Source organism: Nerophis lumbriciformis, linkage group LG06 (genome assembly GCF_033978685.3).
Source record: "Nerophis lumbriciformis linkage group LG06, RoL_Nlum_v2.1, whole genome shotgun sequence".
NCBI lineage: Eukaryota > Metazoa > Chordata > Actinopteri > Syngnathiformes > Syngnathidae > Nerophis > Nerophis lumbriciformis.
In genome coordinates this window covers 2,472,457-2,494,202 of record NC_084553.2, presented here as the reverse complement: position 1 = coordinate 2,494,202, position 21,746 = coordinate 2,472,457, and the positions used below count along the sequence as shown (strand labels likewise).

At 46.5% G+C, this 21,746-nt stretch overlaps 1 protein-coding gene across 1 annotated transcript in view; it reads left to right on the top strand.

Annotated features, from left to right (window-relative positions):
* The window catches only part of LOC133608402 (uncharacterized), a 68,279-nt gene that overhangs the window by 23,310 nt on the left and 23,223 nt on the right, over positions 1–21,746 (top strand). Inside the window, exons 3-5 of the mRNA XM_061963610.2 lie at positions 13,051–14,171; positions 15,831–16,026; positions 16,087–16,753. Of these exons, the coding sequence (XP_061819594.2) occupies positions 13,051–14,171; positions 15,831–16,026; positions 16,087–16,753 (1,984 nt within the window). The remainder of the gene's footprint in view (positions 1–13,050; positions 14,172–15,830; positions 16,027–16,086; positions 16,754–21,746) is intronic.

Below are 21,746 nucleotides of genomic sequence, written 5' to 3'. Positions count from 1 at the left end.
GCGGTGGGCGCGGTGGTGACCCTGGACGTGCGTCGGGCCCTTCTCGCGGATCGCCTCAGCTACGGCTCCCGGTGGGGCCCTCTCGGGGGAAGGGGCCTCGGTCCCAGTGTCCATCTCTTTTCTTTTCTCTTCTTCTGTTGTGGCATATGCTGCAGGTGCCTGCTCGTTTTTCGTATGTGGGTAACAACATTTAACTATGTATATATATTTACCAATTGGTTTAACTGCCACCCGCAAAAAAAAAAAAAAAAAAAAAATCTAATTAATCCGCCCGACCCGACCCGCGCACGGATAAAATCTTATTTTTTTTAATTTCATCCGCCCGATCCGCGGATCATCCGCGGACTCCGCAGTTGTGCCCGCAAACCGCGCATCTCTAATATATACTTATATATATGAATATATATATATTAAAAAAATAAATACTTGAATTTCAGTGTTCATTTATTTACACATATACACACACATAACACTAGATGGCAGTATTGTCCTGTTTAAGAGTGTCACAACATTGCTGTTTACGGCAGACGAACTGCTTTACGGTATACAAAAACGTGACTGCTGTTGTTGTGTGTTGTTGCCGCGCTGGGAGGACGTTAATGAAACTGCCTAACAATAAACCCACATAAGAAACCAAGAACTCGCCCTCCATCATTCTACAGTTATAATGTGATTGGGCAGGTATGCTGATTATATTGTGGGTTAGCGGACTCAGGTCCTCATGGACCTGAGTCCGCCTGAATTTCGGGAGATTTTCGGGAGAAAATTTGTTCCGGGAGGTTTTCGGGAGAGGCGCTGAATTTCGGGAGTCTCCCCGAAAATCCGGGAGGGTTGGCAAGTATGCATATAATCAACCATTTAGTGTGATCAGTTTAAGATGAGACATATTTAACAATCATACACATTTACACACGAAAAGAATGACGTAAAAAGGAATAGGCTGAAGCCAAAGCTTATATTTGCCTATCCTATACCTTCACTGAACATTAGATTGCCTGGAACATCAACATTAAAAAAAAATCAATGGGATGAAAGTAATTGTTTCTATATTTTATCATTTTCAATTATTTCACCTTTCGAGGTTTTCTTAAACCTTAACAAAGAAGTACATGTCTTCAAGTCATCACTGAGCTTGTTCCACCATTTAACTCCTAAAAGTGAAATACATTTGTATTTTATATTTCTTCTTACTTTACCTATTTCAAAAATCAATATCCCCGTAAATGATAGTTTTCTCCTCTTAATGGAAATAAGTTAAGAATACAAGCTGGAAGGCTGTTGTTCTTTACTCCAAACATCATTTCCATTGTTTTTAAAAACACAATATCTGAACATTTGAACACATTAGAACTTATAATGGATATGGATATGGATTGGTATGTTCATAGTAGCACGCTTTGTTTATTATTCTAATCACCCTTTTTTGAAGTCTAATTATTGTTTGTTTTATAAACATTTCCCCAAACGTCAACACAATATGCAGTGTTTCCCATACATTCATTTATTTGTGGCGGCCCGCCACGAAAGAATTACGTCCGCCACAAATGGATTTTTCGGCTTTTGACTCGCTCGACCGCTCATAAAAGCAATGGGACTGTCTGTGAATGTTGCTTGTAGTTACACCTACGGTGCAGTAGGTGGCGGTAGCCTACTATGCATTGTAACTCCGCCAATAGCACTTAATTCACCTGGTGGGCCAGAAGAAGAAGAAGAAGAAGAGGGACGGATGGACGGACGGGATCAAAATACTCGCCGGCTACTTTTCATAATGATGGCGCTTCCTACGTTTCTACCTCAAACGTCCAAAAGCTGCTGAAAGCCTTGATCCAGGATGCCATGGGGAAAAAAACTTAAATGGTGCCTTTTGGCGATAGTTAGCAGCTTGGTGGCTCATAGCCGGCTAGCTAACGCTTGCTAGCGTGGTAGCATTGCTTCATTTTTACAGGTGTTATAGGTAGATAGGTTATAGCTGCATCGCTCGCGGCTCGTCATATATTTAACGTTAATCCGCGATTTCACCGACGAGCTAACGTGTCCAGGTTATAACCCTGTTGTCAATAAACACACATGGACTGCAGCTAAAATGTCCACTGTCCACTGCAGCATGTGAATGCAATGAAAAGAATAAAATGTGAGCCAAGCAGCTGTTAAAATGTTGTCCAGGTTAATGTTTTGGCCATTAAAGGCCCTTCATTTCAAGATTTCAACTGTGATCGGGCTTTAAACAGGTGGCTGACCTGTTCAGATGGGTGTAACTGCTACTGGTCAAATAATGTGAAATAGCATTTAATTTGACATGTATGCAATGCCATTTAAATGTAATTATAGATAATAATAATAATAAATACTGTGTAGTGTTGTAAATAGTCAACGGGAAGGGTTTTAGTAAGATATAAGCCATGAGCACTACACAGCCAGAAAAAAACCTAGGCAGGACAAGTAAAAATATTGGGGCAAGTAGATTTGAGAAGTCGGGCAAGTAGAAAAAAACCTTAACGTTGAACCCTGCATGTGTTGAGCTGCTGCCGCTTAAGGTTAGACGGCACTGAACATAGAGCGCTTCTGCTCGTTAGTAATAAATTATAATGTTGGATGTTCACTCCTTCACACAGATGAGTATAGAAAAATATTTTCAACGGCCAAAAAGGGCTCGACTTGGAGAGGAGGTAGGCCTATAATCCGGACCACAGGTGCGACCTGTTCAGCAGCAGCAGGAGGAGGAGGAGGAGGTTGACTGACTGTGGCAGGACACCTCTGCCTCTGTTTCACTTCATGTTGCTGGTAAATAATATGGTTGTAGTAGTAGGCTAAAGTTAAATTATTTAGTATTCACTAATTAAAGGGGCAGAGCTTTAAGAGACATTTTAGCTTTTATATTTTATAAGATATATTTTTTGTAAGAACCACAATTAATAAATATATTTCAGTGAATCACTAATTGTTCAAATCTGTATATAAATATGTACATAAAATGTTGTAATTATATTCCAACTCCGCGTTCTTCTTGGTGGCCGCCGCCGCCACCACCCCCCGCCCCCCGACCACACCACCACAAATAGATGCCTGTCCTGTGGGAAACACTGATATGTTAAATATGGAAACATAAAAGAATAATATAACATATGCAGACATTTCTTATTCAGCATGTGTCTTACTTTATAAAGAACAGCAATGGATTTGGATATTATTCCATTTATATATTCAATATGCGCTTTCCAACATCATTTATGATCAATTATTATTCCCAAGAATTTAGTTTCATATACTCTATCAATTTCCACTTCATTTAATTTTAATTTTGCTTCACAATTTGTCCTTGCACCACTAAACGCCATAAATGTAGTTTTCTAATCATTTAATGATAACTTATTAATATCAAACCATTTTTTTAGCTGAAACAACTCAACCTCTATTACCCTCAACACTTCCTTCAAGTCAAAGACAACAATTCATTCCGGTTAGACATTTAAACAATGAGCCCCCAAAGGAAAAGTTGTAAATATGAATAACGTGTCCGCCATTGTTGTGAGTGAGTGGAAGTGAAAATAGTTCCAAACATATACTTCTCCTCAGATGGCATTTTCATCTTCCCATTTTTATTTTGGAGACCTTTGGTCCGTTTAATTTTTTTTACTACAACTAAGATTCAAAGTGGGCGGCACGGTGAAACAGGGGTTAGTGCGTGTGCCTCACAATACGAAGGTCCTGGGTTCAATTCTGGGCTCGGGATTTTTCTGTGTGGAGTTTGCATGTTCTCCCCGTGACTGTGTGGGTTCCCTCCGGGTACTCCGGCTTCCTCCCACCTCCAAAGACATGCACCTGGGGATAGGCCCCTCCTTCCTCCAAAGACATGCACCTGGGGATAGGCCCCTCCTTCCTCCAAAGACATGCACCTGGGCATAGGCCCCTCCTTCCTCCAAAGACATGCACCTGATGATAAGCCCCTCCCACCGCTAAAGACATGCACCTGATGATTGGCCCCTCCCACCTCCAAAGACATGCACCTGATGATAAGCCCCTCCCACCGCTAAAGACATGCACCTGATGATAGGCCCCTCCCACCTCCAAAGACATGCACCTGATGATGGGCCCCTCCCACTTCCAAAGACATGCACCTGATGATAGGCCCCTCCCACCTCCAAAGACATGCACCTGATGATAAGCCCCTCCCACCTCTAAAGACATGCACCTGGGGATAGGCCCCTCCCACCTCCAAAGACATGCACCTGACGATAGGCCCATCCCACCTCCAAAGACATGCACCTGATGATAGGCCCCTCCCACCTCTAAAGACATGCACCTGGGGATAGGCCTCTCCCACCTCCAAAGACATGCACCTGGGGATAGGCCCCTCCCACCTCCAAAGACATGCACCTGGGGATAGGCTCCTCCCAAGTCCAAAGACATGCACCTGGGGATAGGCCCCTCCCACCTCCAAAGACATGCACCTGGGGATAGGCCCCTCCTTCCTCCAAAGACATGCACCTGATGATAGGCCCCTCCCACCTCCAAAGACATGCACCTGATGATAAGCCCCTCCCACCGCTAAAGACATGCACCTGATGATAGGCCCCTCCCACCTCCAAAGACATGCACCTGATGATGGGCCCCTCCCACCTCCAAAGACATGCACCTGATGATAGGCCCCTCCCACCTCCAAAGACATGCACCTGATGATAAGCCCCTCCCACCTCTAAAGACATGCACCTGGGGATAGGCCCCTCCCACCTCCAAAGACATGCACCTGACGATAGGCCCATCCCACCTCCAAAGACATGCACCTGATGATAGGCCCCTCCCACCTCTAAAGACATGCACCTGGGGATAGGCCCCTCCCACCTCCAAAGACATGCACCTGGGGATAGGCCCCTCCCACCTCCAAAGACATGCACCTGGGGATAGGCTCCTCCCACCTCCAAAGACATGCACCTGGGGATAGGCCCCTCCCACCTCCAAAGACATGCACCTGGGGATAGGCCCCTCCTTCCTCCAAAGACATGCACCTGATGATAGGCCCCTCCCACCTCCAAAGACATGCACCTGATGATAAGCCCCTCCCACCGCTAAAGACATGCACCTGATGATAGGCCCCTCCCACCTCCAAAGAAATGCACCTGATGATAAGCCCCTCCCACCGCTAAAGACATGCACCTGATGATAGGCCCCTCCCACCTCCAAAGACATGCACCTGATGATGGGCCCCTCCCACTTCCAAAGACATGCACCTGATGATAGGCCCCTCCCACCTCCAAAGACATGCACCTGATGATAAGCCCCTCCCACCTCTAAAGACATGCACCTGGGGATAGGCCCCTCCCACCTCCAAAGACATGCACCTGACGATAGGCCCATCCCACCTCCAAAGACATGCACCTGATGATAGGCCCCTCCCACCTCTAAAGACATGCACCTGGGGATAGGCCCCTCCCACCTCCAAAGACATGCACCTGGGGATAGGCCCCTCCCACCTCCAAAGACATGCACCTGGGGATAGGCTCCTCCCACCTCCAAAGACATGCACCTGGGGATAGGCCCCTCCCACCTCCAAAGACATGCACCTGGGGATAGGCCCCTCCTTCCTCCAAAGACATGCACCTGATGATAGGCCCCTCCCACCTCCAAAGACATGCACCTGATGATAAGCCCCTCCCACCGCTAAAGACATGCACCTGATGATAGGCCCCTCCCACCTCCAAAGACATGCACCTGATGATAAGCCCCTCCCACCGCTAAAGACATGCACCTGATGATAGGCCCCTCCCACCTCCAAAGACATGCACCTGATGATGGGCCCCTCCCACCTCCAAAGACATGCACCTGATGATAGGCCCCTCCCACCTCCAAAGACATGCACCTGATGATAAGCCCCTCCCACCTCTAAAGACATGCACCTGGGGATAGGCCCCTCCCACCTCCAAAGACATGCACCTGACGATAGGCCCATCCCACCTCCAAAGACATGCACCTGATGATAGGCCCCTCCCACCTCTAAAGACATGCACCTGGGGATAGGCCCCTCCCACCTCCAAAGACATGCACCTGGGGATAGGCCCCTCCCACCTCCAAAGACATGCACCTGGGGATAGGCCCCTCCCACCTCTAAAGACATGCACCTGGGGATAGGCCCCTCCCACCTCCAGAGACATGCACCTGATGATAGGCCCCTCCCACCTCCAAAGACATGCACCTGGGGATAGGTTGATTGGCAACACTAAATGGTCCCTAGTGTGTGAATGTTGTCTGTGTTGGCCCTGTGATGAGGTGGCGACTTGTCCAGGGTGTACACCGCCTTCCGCCCGAATGCAGCTGAGATAGGCCCCAGCAACCCCCGCGACCCCGAAAGGGACAAGCGGTAGAAAATGGAAGGATGGATGGAAGATTGAAAGTAAAGTATTATTAATACCTCAGTCACGTGGGAGACTCATTACATTCACTTCATACTAGTGTTGTCCCCATACCAATATTTTGGTACCGGTACCATTGTGTATTTCAATACTTTTCTAAATAAAGGGGACCACAAAAAATGGCATTATTGTGTTTATTGTAACAAAAAATTGTAGGGTGCATGAAACATATGTTTATTATTGTAATTTAGTCCTTAAATAAAATGTTGAACATACTAGACAACTTGTCTTTTAGTAGTAAGTAAACAAACAAAGATCTTGTTTTTATGTCAGCACGTCTGTGATACGCCAACATTTAAAGCGGAGACATGATGTCGGACGTCTGGAGGGAGGATGCGGAGTCCGCCTCGCTAAGAGTGTTAGCTTCTACCTTGCTAGCTAGCTAACAAGTGTGAGACAAAGTTGTGTGAAAAATAACTAACTATCCTTTTAACCTAAATCAGCCAGCTAAACTTTGTCTACATCAGTTCAAGTGCTTTTTAAAGCAGCGTAGGGTTGTTCCGATACCAATATTTTGGTACCGGTCCCAAAATGTATTTTGATAATTTTCTAAATAACTGGGACCACAAAAAATGTCATTATTGTCTTTATTGTAGCAAAAAATGTTAGTGTACATGAAACATATGTTTGTTATTGTCATTTAGTCCTTAAATAAAATAGTGAACATACTAGACAACTTGTCTTTTAGTAGTAAGTAAACAAACAAAGACTCCTAATTAGTCTGCTGACGTATGCAGTAACATATTGTGTCATTTATACACCTATTATTTTGTACACATTATGAGGGACAAACTGTAAAAATGGATGATTAATATACTTGTTCATTTACTGTTAATATCTGCTTATTTTCTGTTTTAACATGTTCTATCTACACTTCTGTTAAAATATAACAATCACTTATAAAACACAAAGCATTTTGGCTAATGGAGATTAAGTCTAATAAACAAGCTGTGTTCTTCTCTTGGTTCAGTACAACAGTTTGGCCAACAAAAATAAAGAGGAGTGACACCTCTCACATCGAATACACAATCTTCACAGCCTGCGTTCAATTCAATGAAATGACGAAACATTTGAGCTAGTATTGATGTTATTTGAACACTGATATAGTTCGCAGTTAAATAAAAGGAAGAGTGACCATCCAAGTCAACAAAGTAAAGATTTTATAAACCAATTGTGACAACGTTCGCGACACATCGCCTGCTGCATGTTTCCTCACCTCATTAACTCTCAGTCACAGCAGCTGAGGGACGCTGTGTTGAGAAAATAAAAGCAACATCAAATAGTTTTCTGTATACTTTTAGTGTGGGGACAATATTGTCCACACCTGTCTCCTTCCAAACACAGCAGTGCGCTCTTAAATGCACGGCGGGAAAGTGAGGTTAAACCAAGCGCTTGGCTCCGTTTACTCCGAGGGGAAATCTCCGGAGCAAAGTCTGTGTCGTTAATCCGCCATGATTATCAAACCAAACCATGCGCCTGACTTCCTGTTGCCTAAAATTAGATTAGATTAGATTTATTGGTCCCCTTGGGGAAATTCATTGTCCCTGCCGTACATTTAAACACTAGACATTACACATCACACAAAAAAAAATAACAAAAAGACATCATACATGACTAACACACATTTACAGGCTTGTCAAGGTCGGCCGGGCCTGCTGTTAAAATGCATTAATAAATTACGTTATTTGGGTAATTTAAAAATTAGACGGTATTACTAACTGTCTGGAATTTTATCGCAAATGATCATTATATACCGTTTATTGTTACATCCCTCGTTCATTAACAAGTAAAAAGTCAAGGGCGGTCACGACAAGGTCTTGCCGCAAATGTTGGTCAATTTTTTTAGGGCATGACGGCAAATGATGAGGGCGGTCGCGGCACTTGCCACAGTTGCCGTGGTTAAATTCGAGCCCTGTGATGACACTTGATAAATTTACAGACCGTTGATATTGCTAATTTATTGGGGGAAACATTCTAGCGCTAGTAGCTTAAATGCTAACATGAATACAAGAGACATTAACGTTTTTCCCCCATCAAGAAATGACATACCCCAATCTAAACTTGTATAAACACACACTAAACTATTAAATTGTGTAGATTGGAACGACAGGCTGATCTCTCTTAGAACGGAGTGATTTTTTTATTTTATTTTATTTTTTAATTTGTTTTTATTATCCATCCATCCATCCATCTTCTTCCGCTTATCCGAGGTCGGGTCGCGGGGGCAGCAGCCTAAGCAGGGAAGCCCAGACTTCCCTCTCCCCAGCCACTTCGTCCAGCTCTTCCTGTGGGACCCCGAGGCGTTCCCAGGCCAGCCGGGAGACATAGTCTTCCCAACGTGTCCTGGGTCTTCCCCGCGGCCTCCTACCGGTCGGACGTGCCCTAAACACCTTCCTAGGGAGGCGTTCGGGTGGCATCCTGACCAGATGCCCGAACCACCTCATCTGGCTCCTCTCCATGTGGAGGAGCAGCGGCTTTACTTTGAGCTCCCCCCGGATGGCAGAGCTTCTCACCCTATCTCTAAGGGAGAGCCCCGCCACCCGGCGGAGGAAACTCATTTGGGCCGCTTGTACCCGTGATCTTGTCCTTTCGGTCATAACCCAAAGCTCATGACCATAGGTGAGGATGGGAACGTAGATCGACCGGTAAATTGAGAGCTTTGCCTTCCGGCTCAGCTCCTTCTTCACCACAACGGATCGATACAGCGTCCGCAATACTGAAGACGCCGCACCGATCCGCCTGTCGATCTCACGATCCACTCTTCCCCCACTCGTGAACAAGACTCCGAGGTACTTGAACTCCTCCACTTGGGGCAAGATCTCCTCCCCAACCCGGAGATGGCACTCCACCCTTTTCCGGGCGAGAACCATGGACTCGGACTTGGAGGTGCTGATTCTCATCCCAGTCGCTTCACACTCAGCTGCGAACCGATCCAGTGAGAGCTGAAGATCCTGGACAGATGAAGCCATCAGGACCACATCATCTGCAAAAAGCAGAGACCTAATCCTGCAGCCACAAAATAAGATCCCCTCAACGCCTTGACTGCGCCTAGAAATTCTGTCCATAAAAGTTATGAACAGAATGGGTGACAAAGGGCAGCCTTGGCGGAGTCCAACCCTCACTGGAAACGTGTCCGACTTACTACCGGCAATGCGGACCAAGCTCTGGCACTGATCATACAGGGAGCGGACTGCCACAATCAGACAGTCCGATACCCCGTACTCTCTGAGCACTCCCCACAGGACTTCCCGAGGGACACGGTCGAATGCCTTCTCCAAGTCCACAAAACACATGTAGACTGGTTGGGCAAACTCCCATGCACCCTCAAGGACCCTGCCGAGAGTATAGAGCTGGTCCACAGTTCCACGACCAGGACGAAAACCACACTGTTCCTCCTGAATCCGAGGTTCGACTATCCGGCGTAGCCTCCTCTCCAGTACACCTGAATAGACCTTACCGGGAAGGCTGAGGAGTGTGATCCCACGATAGTTAGAACACACCCTCCGGTTCCCCTTCTTAAAGAGAGGAACCACCACCCCGGTCTGCCAATCCAGTGGTACCGCCCCCGATGTCCACGCGATGCTGCAGAGTCTTGTCAACCAAGACAGCCCCACAGCATCCAGAGCCTTAAGGAACTCCGGGCGGATCTCATCCACCCCCGGGGCCTTGCCACCGAGGAGCTTTTTAACTACCTCAGCAACCTCAGCCCCAGAAATAGGAGAGCCCACCACAGACTCCCCAGGCACTGCTTCCTCATAGGAAGACGTGTTGGTGGGGTTGAGGAGGTCTTCGAAGTATTCCCTCCACCGATCCACAACATCCGCAGTCGAGGTCAGCAGAACACCATCCTCACCATACACGGTGTTGATAGTGCACTGCTTCCCCTTCCTGAGGCGGCGGATGGTGGTCCAGAATCGCTTCGAAGCCGTCCGGAAGTCGTTTTCCATGGCCTCACCGAACTCCTCCCATGTCCGAGTTTTTGCCTCTGCGACCGCTGAAGCCGCACACCGCTTGGCCTGTCGGTACTTGTCTGCTGCCTCAGGAGTCCTATGAGCCAAAAGAACCCGATAAGACTCATTCTTCAGCTTGACGGCATCCCTCACCGCCGGTGTCCACCAACGGGTTCTAGGATTACCGCCACGACAAGCACCAACTACCTTGCGGCCACAGCTCCAATCAGCCGCCTCGACAACAGAGGTACGGAACATGGTCCATTCGGACTCAATGTCCAGCACCTCCCTCGTGACATGTTCAAAGTTCTTCCGGAGGTGGGAATTGAAACTCTCTCTGACAGGAGACTCTGCCAGACGTTCCCAGCAAACCCTCACAATGCGTTTGGGCCTGCCAGGTCTGTCCGGCATCCTCCCCCACCAGTCCCAACAAAATAATACAACTCCAAAACCAAACCCGGCCCAGCAACATTCAGAATAGCAATTGAGAGGACACACAAACATGACACAAAACAATCCAAAGGTAGTCAAACCAAAAATGAATAATATCAACGACAGTATCAATATTAATAATAATTCCAACATAACAGTGATTAGAAATCCCTCTTTTACATTACCATCACAGCCATTTATAAAAAATACAATAAAGACATTTAAAAAAAAACGTACAATCGTGTCACGCTGGCTCACACTTGCATCGCATCTCTTAACACACCGTGTCCAATATTTTCCACAAAGATAAAAAAACTATCTATGCTATACTTGAAGGAATAATGACCACAGGAAGTGAACTCGTGTGACGTCACATGAAATCCTTTTTATTTATCATGAAAAAAAACGCTCTAAAACCTTCACGAATTAAAAACGGAAGAAGATAAAACATATTTAAACAGTGAAATAAGAATAATATGGCTATAAATGTTAGAATCGTTGTTTGTAAGTTATCACAAAAAAACTTTGTATTACATTGTGTTCCTGACAAGAAGACAAAAGGACAGGGGCTGTCCTTGAAACATACCAAGAAGAATGCTCGTAAAACTCCACTGGGACTTCAAAGCGGACAGATGGCAGGATCTGCCCAACTTCCAGACGAACTCTTTTTGAAGTACCGTATTTTCCGCACTATAAGGCGCACCTAAAAACCACAAATTTTCTCAAAAGCTGACAGTGCGCCTTATAACCCGGTGCGCTTTATATATGGATTAATATTAAGATTCATTTTCATAAAGTTTCGGTCTCGCAACTACGGTAAACAGCCGCCATCTTTTTTCCCGGTAGAAGAGGAAGCGCTTCTTCTTCTACGCAAGCAACCGCCAAGGTAAGCACCCGCCCCCATAGAACAGGAAGCGCTTCTTCTACTGTAAGCAACCACCCGCCCGCGTAGAAGAAGAAGAAGCGCGCGGATATTACCGTACGTTTCATTTCCATTTGTGTGTTTACATCTGTAAAGACCACAAAATGGCTCCTACTAAGCGACAGGGATCCGGTTCATGAAAAGACGCAATCTCTCCATCCGCACACGGACTACTATTTCACAGCAACTGCCTAAAGACTTTCAAGAAAAGCTGGCAACTTTCCGTGCATATTGTAAAAACAAGATAGCTGAAAAAAAGATCCGGCCAGAGAACATTATCAACATGGACGAGGTTCCACTGACTTTTGATATTCCTGTGAACCGCACTGTGGATACAACGGGAGCACGTACGGTGAATATTCGCACCACAGGGAATGAGAAGTCATCCTTCACTGTGGTTCTAGCTTGCCATGCTAATGGCCAGAAACTTCCACCCATGGTGATATTCAAAAGGAAGACCTTGCCAAAAGAGACCTTTCCAGCCGGCGTCATCATAAAAGCTAACTCGAAGGGATGGATGAAGAAAAGATGAGCGAGTGGTTAAGGGAAGTTTACGCGAAGAGGCCAGGTGGCTTTTTTCACGCAGCTCCGTCCATGTTGATATACGACTCCATGCGCGCCCACATCACGCTGGTTTTTAATATATTATTAAAGTTTGACTGACCTATCTGACTGTTTTTTTGACATTCCTTTAGCGCAGTTAGATGCGGCTTATAACACGGGGCGTCTTATAGGTGGACAAAGTTTTGAAATATGCCGTTCATTGAAGGCGCGGCTTATAACCCAGGGCGCCTTATGGTGCAGAAAATACGGTATTTTACGAAATCTCTTTGAACTATTTTATGGAAATCTCTTTGAACTATTTTATGGAACTCTTCTTTTGAACTGTTCGGTAACCAAAGGCAACGCTGTTTACGACCCACTTCCCTCTGGAAGCAGCTGTGGTCAGGTGGGGGGGAGAAACTCAAATAAAGAAGGAGGAGTGCAATCTTTTGGCAGAGCCTGGTGCAAGACTGTACAGAGAGTACAGTGGCCGCGTCTCTCTTCAAAATTGAGTCCAAACATAATTCTGTCTCTGTTTGATTCTTTGCTTCTTGTCTTGTTTAATAGATGTCATCAGTGTTTGAACCTGACAATGAAGAAGCCAGAAATGTATTTCATATTTCTTCTGTGTGTCAATCGGTTTTATTAAATAATACCTGGTTCAAAGATTTCCGAGTGTGTGTAATACATTTTTGAGCACATCCAACAACACAGTGATAATAATGATAAACGGGACTATTTTGGTCCGAATAACCGTGAAATGTTCATAATGTTACATCCCTATTTTGTCTTCTTGCAGACGTCCGCGGAGAACATCTTCCTCCTCAGCAGCAGGAGTGGAGCTCCAGGATGGAGCAGGAGGAGCCACAGCCCTGCCACTTCAAAGAGGAAGAGGAGGACCACAGCATCAGTCATCTGGAAGGATTGGAGGAGTTCCCAATGATCCGTGTGGTCGTGAAGAGTGAAGAAGATGAGGTCAAAGGTGAAAGTGAGGAGAGGAGAGAGGCGGAGAGACCAAGCAGCAGCTCAACACAACACATGACAAGAGAAGGTGATGGTGGAGGATCACAAGCAGACTTAGCTCCACTGTCAGATAGTGAGGACACGACATCGCCTGACACTGATGATGAAGACGTAAAAGCTGGCACGACGTGTCACACTGACAACACGCGCTTTCAATGCTCTCAATGTGACAAAATATTTGGCAACAAGAAAAATCTGACAAGACACACGAGATCTCACACTGGGAAAAAACCCTTCAGCTGCTCGGTGTGCGGTAAAAGCTTTTCTATCAAGGGAGGTTTGACCGCACACACACGGACACACACAGGGGAGAAACCCTTCCTTTGCTCGGTGTGCGGCAAAAGCTTCTCTTTAAGAGGTAACCTGTTGATGCACGCGAGGACACACACCGGAGAGAGACCGTTTTCCTGCTCAATCTGCAATTCTACTTTCGGAGTCCACGCGGTGTTGATCAAACACATGCGAACGCACACAGGAGAGAAACCTTTTGCCTGCTCGTTCTGCGGCAAAAGATTTGCCGAGAGTTCCCATTTGATAACCCACGTGAGGTCGCACACCGGCGAGAAGCCTTTTTCCTGCTCAGTCTGCCAAACCAGCTTCAGCGATCGCTCGGGATTGGTGAAGCACACGAGAACGCACACCGGGGAGAAACCGTTCACCTGCTCGGTTTGCGGCAAAAAATTCTCCATCAAGGGACACATGAAAACGCACGAGAGGACGCACACGGGGGAAAAACCATATTCCTGCTCGTTCTGTAACAAAGGTTTTGCAGACCGATCGGCGTTTGTCCGCCACACCAGAACACACACGGGCGAGAAAGTCTTCGGTTGCAGTGTGTGTGACGAAAGGTTCTCTTACAAGTATCAAGTAGCCAATCACAAGTGTGCAGGCGACAATCATTAAAGCTGCTGGACGTCGTCACTCGGACTTATTTGTGCTGGAAATATCACTTTGTATTTCACTGAAATATTATTTGAATGGAAACAGTACAAAAATATGTATTTTATTTTGGTTAAATGGACGTACCTTATTGTGTAGGGCACTCCACAGAATGTAATGTTGCTACTACGCTGTTTTTCAGTAATACACTATATTGCCAAAAGTATTTGGCCACTCACATATGAATTTGAAGTGCCATCCCATTCCTAACCCATAGGGTTCAATATGACCTTTTGCAGCTATTACAGCTTCAACTCTTCTGGGAAGGCTGTCCACAAGGTTGCGGAGTGTCTTTATAGCAATTTTCCACCATTCTTCCAAAAGCACATTGGTGAGGTCACACACTGAAGGCCTGGCTCTCAGTCTCCCTTCTAATTCATCCCAAAAGGTGTTCTATCGGGTTCAGGTCAGGACTCTGTGCAGGCCAGTCAAGTTCATCCACACCAGACTCTTGTCATCCGTGTCTTTATGGACCTTGCTTTGTGCACTGGTGCACAGTCATGTTGGAAGAGGAAGGGGCCCGCTCCAAACTGTTCCCACAAGGTTGGGAGCGTGGAATTGTCCAAAATGTTTTTGGTATCCTGGAGCATTCAAAGTTCATTTCACTGGAACTAACTCCTGAAAAACAACCCCACACCATAATTCCTCCTCCACCAAATTTCACACTCGGCACAATGCAGTCCGAGATGTAGCGTTCTCCTGGCGACCTCCAAACCCAGACTGGTCCATCAGATTGCCAGATAGAAAAGTGTGATTCATCAGTCCAGAGAAGGCGTCTCCACCGCTCTAGAGTCCAGTGGTGATATCCTTTACACCACTGCATCCCACACTTTGCATTGGACTTGGTGATGTATGGCTTAGATGCAGCTGCTCGGCCATGGAAAGCCATTCCATGAAGCTCTCTGCGTACTGTACGTGGGCTAATTGGAAGGTGACATGAAGTTTGGAGCTCTGTAGCAAGTGACTGTGCAGAAAGTCTTTGCACTATGCTGACCTCTCTGTCAGTTTACCTGGCCTACCACTTGGTGGCTGAGTTGCTGTTGTTCCCAAACTCTTCACTTTTCTGATAATAAAGTTGACTTTGGAATATTTAGGAGCGAGGAAATTTCAGGACTGGATTTGTTGCACGGGTGGCATCCTGTGACAGCTCCACGCTGGAAATCACTGAAAGCGGCCCATTCTTTCACAAATGTTTGTAGAAACAGTCTCCATGCCTAAGTGCTTGATTTGATACACCGGGCTGAGTGATTAGGACACCTGATTCTCATCATTTGGATGGCTGGCCAAATACTTTTGCCAATATGTGAACTTTTAAGACAAACCTCCTCTGTCGTCAAGGAGATGAGCTTTCACTCTATTTTGGTGCGGAAACATGAGAAGTAAAGACTTTTTAGAACTTTTTCAAACAAAGTGAACGGCTAACAACTAAGAACTACTTTGATGTGTTTGTGTCCATGGTGGGAGTACTTGTGCTGTTCCAATGTAGACTTTTATTTTGCAGTGTTGTTGCCATCATGGCTTGTGGTCCTGTGCTAACATCATGGATTGTGGTCCTGTGCTAACAGAAGAAGCAGCAACATTCCTCAAGCTTTGCTGTCTCAAGCACTTCCTGTGTAGCTCTGGCGTAAAGACGAGTGTGTTCCGTGGGCGCGTAAAGACGAGTGTGTTCCATGGGCGTGTAAAGACGAGTGTGTTCCGTGGGCGTGTAAAGACGAGTGTGTTCCATGGGCGTGTAAAGACGAGTGTGTTCTGTGGGCGCGTAAAGACGAGTGTGTTCCATGGGCGTGTAAAGACGAGTGTGTTCCGTGGGCGTGTAAAGACGAGTGTGTTCCATAGGCGTGTAAAGACGAGTGTGTTCCGTGGGCGCGTAAAGACGAGTGTGTTCCGTGGGCGCGTAAAGACGAGTGTGTTCCGTGGGCGCGTAAAGACGAGTGTGTTCCGTGGGCGCGTAAAGACGAGTGTGTTCCGTGGGCGCGTAAAGACGAGTGTGTTCCGTGGGCGCGTAAAGACGAGTGTGTTCCGTGGGCGCGTAAAGACGAGTGTGTTCCGTGGGCGCGTAAAGACGAGTGTGTTCCGTGGGCGCGTAAAGACGAGTGTGTTCCGTGGGCGCGTAAAGACGAGTGTGTTCCGTGGGCGCGTAAAGACGAGTGTGTTCCGTGGGCGCGTAAAGACGAGTGTGTTCCGTGGGCGCGTAAAGACGAGTGTGTTCCGTGGGCGCGTAAAGACGAGTGTGTTCCGTGGGCGCGTAAAGACGAGTGTGTTCCGTGGGCGTGTAAAGACGAGTGTGTTCCGTGGGCGTGTAAAGACGAGTGTGTTCCGTGGGCGCGTAAAGACGAGTGTGTTCCGTGGGCGTGTAAAGACGAGTGTGTTCCGTGGGCGTGTAAAGACGAGTGTGTTCCGTGGGCGCGTAAAGACGAGTGTGTTCCGTGGGCGTGTAAAGACGAGTGTGTTCCGTGGGCGCGTAAAGACGAGTGTGTTCCGTGGGCGCGTAAAGACGAGTGTGTTCCGTGGGCGCGGTCCGTTCAGACCAAACCAGGACCGTGACCCCCAGGAGAGTTTCAACCTGATGGCTGGAATAAATGTCTTTCCACTGGACCACAAACACCGAGAGGGACATTTCTTTTGTGTTGCTCAATCATTTTCAAATCATTTCATCATAGAAAATAATGGAAGTAAAACAAATAATGTCCAGGGTCAATCTGTGGTCATCATAAAACATTTAATAAGCGTTCAATCTCCTGAAGTCTCATTTGAACATGTTTGAAATGTCACGCTAACAAACAACAATTTGCAATACTTGATGTGAGGAGTTTTAAAGTTATGTACAAGTTTACTTCGACTCATGGTGACCTTTAAATACCCAAATAGATGTGGGAATACAAAGAGTCCGTAACTGAGAAGGGTCGGCTGAACAGCTATATGGTTTCATGCGGGCCTAATGTTTCAGCGGCCCAATTACATACACCACATTAATTAACATTACATGACACACTCCTCAGCCTTCCCGGTAAGGTCTATTCAGGTGTACTGGAGAGGAGGCTACGCCGGATAGTCCAACCTCGGATTCAGGAGGAACAGTGTGGTTTTGGTCCTGGTCGTGGAACTGTGGACCAGCTCTATACTCTGGGCAGGGTCCTTGAGGGTGCATGGGAGTTTGCCCAACCAGTCTACATGTGCTTTGTGGACTTGGAGAAGGCATTGGACCGTGTCCCTCGGGAAGTCCTGTGGGGAGTGCTCAGAGAGTATGGGGTATCGGACTGTCTGATTGTGGCAGTCCGCTCCCTGTATGATCAGTGTCAGAGCTTGGTCCGCATTGCCGGCAGTAAGTCGGACACGTTTCCAGTGAGGGTTGGACTCCGCCAAGGCTGCCCTTTGTCACCCATTCTGTTCTGAACTTTTATGGACAGAATTTCTAGGCGCAGTCAAGGCGTTGAGGGGATCTGGTTTGGTGGCTGCAGGATTAGGTCTCTGCTTTTTAAACATGATGTGGTCCTGATGGCTTCCTCCGGCCAAGATCTTCAGCTCTCACTGGATCGGTTCGCAACCGAGTGTGAAGCGACTGGGATGGGAATCAGCACCTCCAAGTCCGAGTCCATGGTTCTCTCCCGGAAAAGGGTGGAGTGCCATCTCCGGTTGGGGATGAGATCTTGCCCCAAGTGGAGGAGTTCAAGTACCTCGGAGTCTTGTTCACGAGTGAGGGAAGAGTGGATCGTGAGATCGACAGGCGGATCGGTGCGGCGTCTTCAGTAATGCGGACGCTGTATCGATCCGTTGTGGTGAAGAAGGAGCTGAGCCGGAAGGCAAAGCTCTCAATTTACCGGTCGATCTACGTTCCCATCCTCACCTATGGTCATGAGCTTTGGGTTATGACCGAAAGGACAAGATCACGGGTACAAGCGGCCCAAATGAGTTTCCTCCGCCGGGTGGCGGGGCTCTCCCTTAGAGATAGGGTGAGAAGCTCTGTCATCCGGGGGGAGCTCAAAGTAAAGCCGCTGCTCCTCCACATGGAGAGGAGCCAGATGAGGTGGTTCGGGCATCTGGTCAGGATGCCACCCGAACGCCTCCCTAGGAAGGTGTTTCGGGCACGTCCGACCGGTAGGAGGCCACGGGGAAGACCCAGGACACGCTGGGAAGACTATGTCTCCCGGCTGGCCTGGGAACGCCTCGGGATCCCCCGGGAGGAGCTGGACCAAGTGGCTGGGGAGAGGGAAGTCTGGGCTTCCCTGCTTAGGCTGCTGCCCCCGCGACCCGACCTCGGATAAGCGGAAGAAGATGGATGGATGGATGGATGGATGACACACCACATTAACCCTGTAACACCCCTTGTTGTAAAATTACAACATTACCTTTAATGGTGGTCACATGGAGTGTGTTCAGCATAGTGGTCATATTGGCACACTATCTGCACCTGGCGGGTCTGGATCACACACACACACACACACACACACACACACACACACACACACACAGATGTTTATTTCCAATGTTCTTTATTTAATGTATAATATTTATGAAATAATTTGATAGGTAAAACCTAATACATGTACTGAGAAACACACACTTTTTACCATCCCCTCCAAAAAAAACAAAAAAGACACAGTGGGGGGCCATGCCCTGCCTTCCTCTTCATCACAATGTCCTGCCTTCCTCTTCATCACAGTGTCCTGCCTTCCTCTTCATCACAATGTCCTGCCTTCCTCTTCATCACAAGCACACAGAAAATCAAACAAACTGACAAAACATACAGAGAAGTGTCACTACATAAAAACAAAAGAAAAATAATTAAGGTAAGTAGAAAGGTGAGTGTCACATTTGTCCTATAGTGTCTTTAATTTAGCTATGTAACTCATCATATAGTGTCTTTAATTTAGTTATGTAACTCATCATATAGTGTCTTTAATTTAGTTATGTAACTCATCATATAGTGTCTTTAATTTAGTTATGTAACTCATCATATAGTGTCTTTAATTTAGTTATGTAACTCATCATATAGTGTCTTTAATTTAGTTATGTAACTCATCATATAGTGTTTTTAATGTAGCTGTGTAACTCATCATATAGTCCCAGGTCAAGTCTAGTTGTTCTGGTGTAGTCCTCAGATTATACAGGTAAAAGCCAGTAAATTAGAATATTTTGAAAAACTTGATTTATTTCAGTAATTGCATTCAAAAGGTGTAACTTGTACATTATATTTATTCATTGCACACAGACTGATGCATTCAAATGTTTATTTCATTTAATTTTGATGATTTGAAGTGGCAACAAATGAAAATCCAAAATTCCGTGTGTCACAAAATTAGAATATTACTTAAGGCTAATACAAAAAAGGGATTTTTAGAAATGTTGGCCAACTGAAAAGTATGAAAATGAAAAATATGAGCATGTACAATACTCAATACTTGGTTGGAGCTCCTTTTGCCTCAATTACTGCGTTAATGCGGCGTGGCATGGAGTCGATGAGTTTCTGGCACTGCTCAGGTGTTATGAGAGCCCAGGTTGCTCTGATAGTGGCCTTCAACTCTTCTGCGTTTTTGGGTCTGGCATTCTGCATCTTCCTTTTCACAATACCCCACAGATTTTCTATGAGGCTAAGGTCAGGGGAGTTGGCGGGCCAATTTAGAACAGAAATACCATGGTCCGTAAACCAGGCACGGGTAGATTTTGCGCTGTGTGCAGGCGCCAAGTCCTGTTGGAACTTGAAATCTCCATCTCCATAGAGCAGGTCAGCAGCAGGAAGCATGAAGTGCTCTAAAACTTGCTGGTAGACGGCTGCGTTGACCCTGGATCTCAGGAAACAGAGTGGACCGACACCAGCAGATGACATGGCACCCCAAACCATCACCCAACCATGCAAATTTTGCATTTCCTTTGGAAATCGAGGTCCCAGAGTCTGGAGGAAGACAGGAGAGGCACAGGATCCACGTTGCCTGAAGTCTAGTGTAAAGTTTCCACCATCAGTGATGGTTTGGGGTGCCATGTCATCTGCTGGTGTCGGTCCACTCTGTTTCCTGAGATCCAGGGTCAACGCAGCCGTCTACCAGCAAGTTTTAGAGCACTTCATGCTTCCTGCTGCTGACCTGCTCTATGGAGATGGAGATTTCAAGTTCCAACAGGACTTGGCGCCTGCACACAGCGCAAAATCTACCCGTGCCTGGTTTACGGACCATGGTATTTCTGTTCTAAATTGGCCCGCCAACTCCCCTGACCTTAGCCCCATAGAAAATCTGTGGGGTATTGTGAAAAGGAAGATGCAGAATGCCAGACCCAAAAACGCAGAAGAGTTGAAGGCCACTATCAGAGCAACCTGGGCTCTCATAACACCTGAGCAGTGCCAGAAACACATCGACTCCATGCCACGCCGCATTAACGCAGTAATTGAGGCAAAAGGAGCTCCAACCAAGTATTGAGTATTGTACATGCTCATATTTTTCATTTTCATACTTTTCAGTTGGCCAACATTTCTAAAAATCCCTTTTTTGTATTAGCCTTAAGTAATATTCTAATTTTGTGACACACGGAATTTTGGATTTTCATTTGTTGCCACTTCAAATCATCAAAATTAAATGAAATAAACATTTGAATGCATCAGTCTGTGTGCAATGAATAAATATAATGTACAAGTTACACCTTTTGAATGCAATTACTGAAATAAATCAAGTTTTTCAAAATATTCTAATTTACTGGCTTTTACCTGTATTTAATTGTCTCTCGATGTAAGAAAAACATGAAGTCCTTCAGCCACAAAGGGACAAACTGTTGATTTCCACTCCAAACAAAATCCTTCCATGAGCGAGTAATGATGCGAAGGCGATACTGTCCCTAAAAGTCTGCTTCCTTTTTTGATAAGTTTGGTGCAATTCCAAAAATAGCCAATTGTGCACAGGGTGTCAACTTCAAATGTAATAATGTTCTCTTAAAAGCATCCCAGAAGACTTGTATTCATACTGAGAAAAAAAAAAAAAAAAAAAATCCAAGATGGCGGCGCGCACAGACGCAGCGGCTTACGGCTCTCCATTTCAGTGCTCTTTCTTCCTTCTTTTCTTTATGTTTTGTTTCCTTTTGTGCACCACCTGTACTGCAAACACCCGGTACACCCGCCAGTCACTCTTGGATATCGGTAACTCGCACCAGATATCTGTTTCGAGCGACTTTCACCACGAGCACAACATCCCAGATGACATAGCGAGAGCACAGGGCTCTCCGTGGTTTGTTGTCGGGTCTGGGAGACGGCGCAGACGGAGGAGGGAGAGGAAGCAGAAGCGTGGCCGCAGGTCCGGCGTCTTGCTCAGGCTTAGGAAACAACCCCACAAGCCACCTCTACCGAGCCTGTTCCTCTCTAATGCCAGATCCCTTGTACAGAAGATGGACGACCTGGAGTTACAACTTGCTGGAAACCGCTATGTTCGGGACTGTTGTGCTATGATTATCACCGAAACCTGGCTTATCACCCGATGCTAGCATGCAGCTAGCCGGACGCACTCTGCTCCGCCGGGACAGAACTAAGGACTCCGGTAAGAGCAGAGGAGGGGGGCT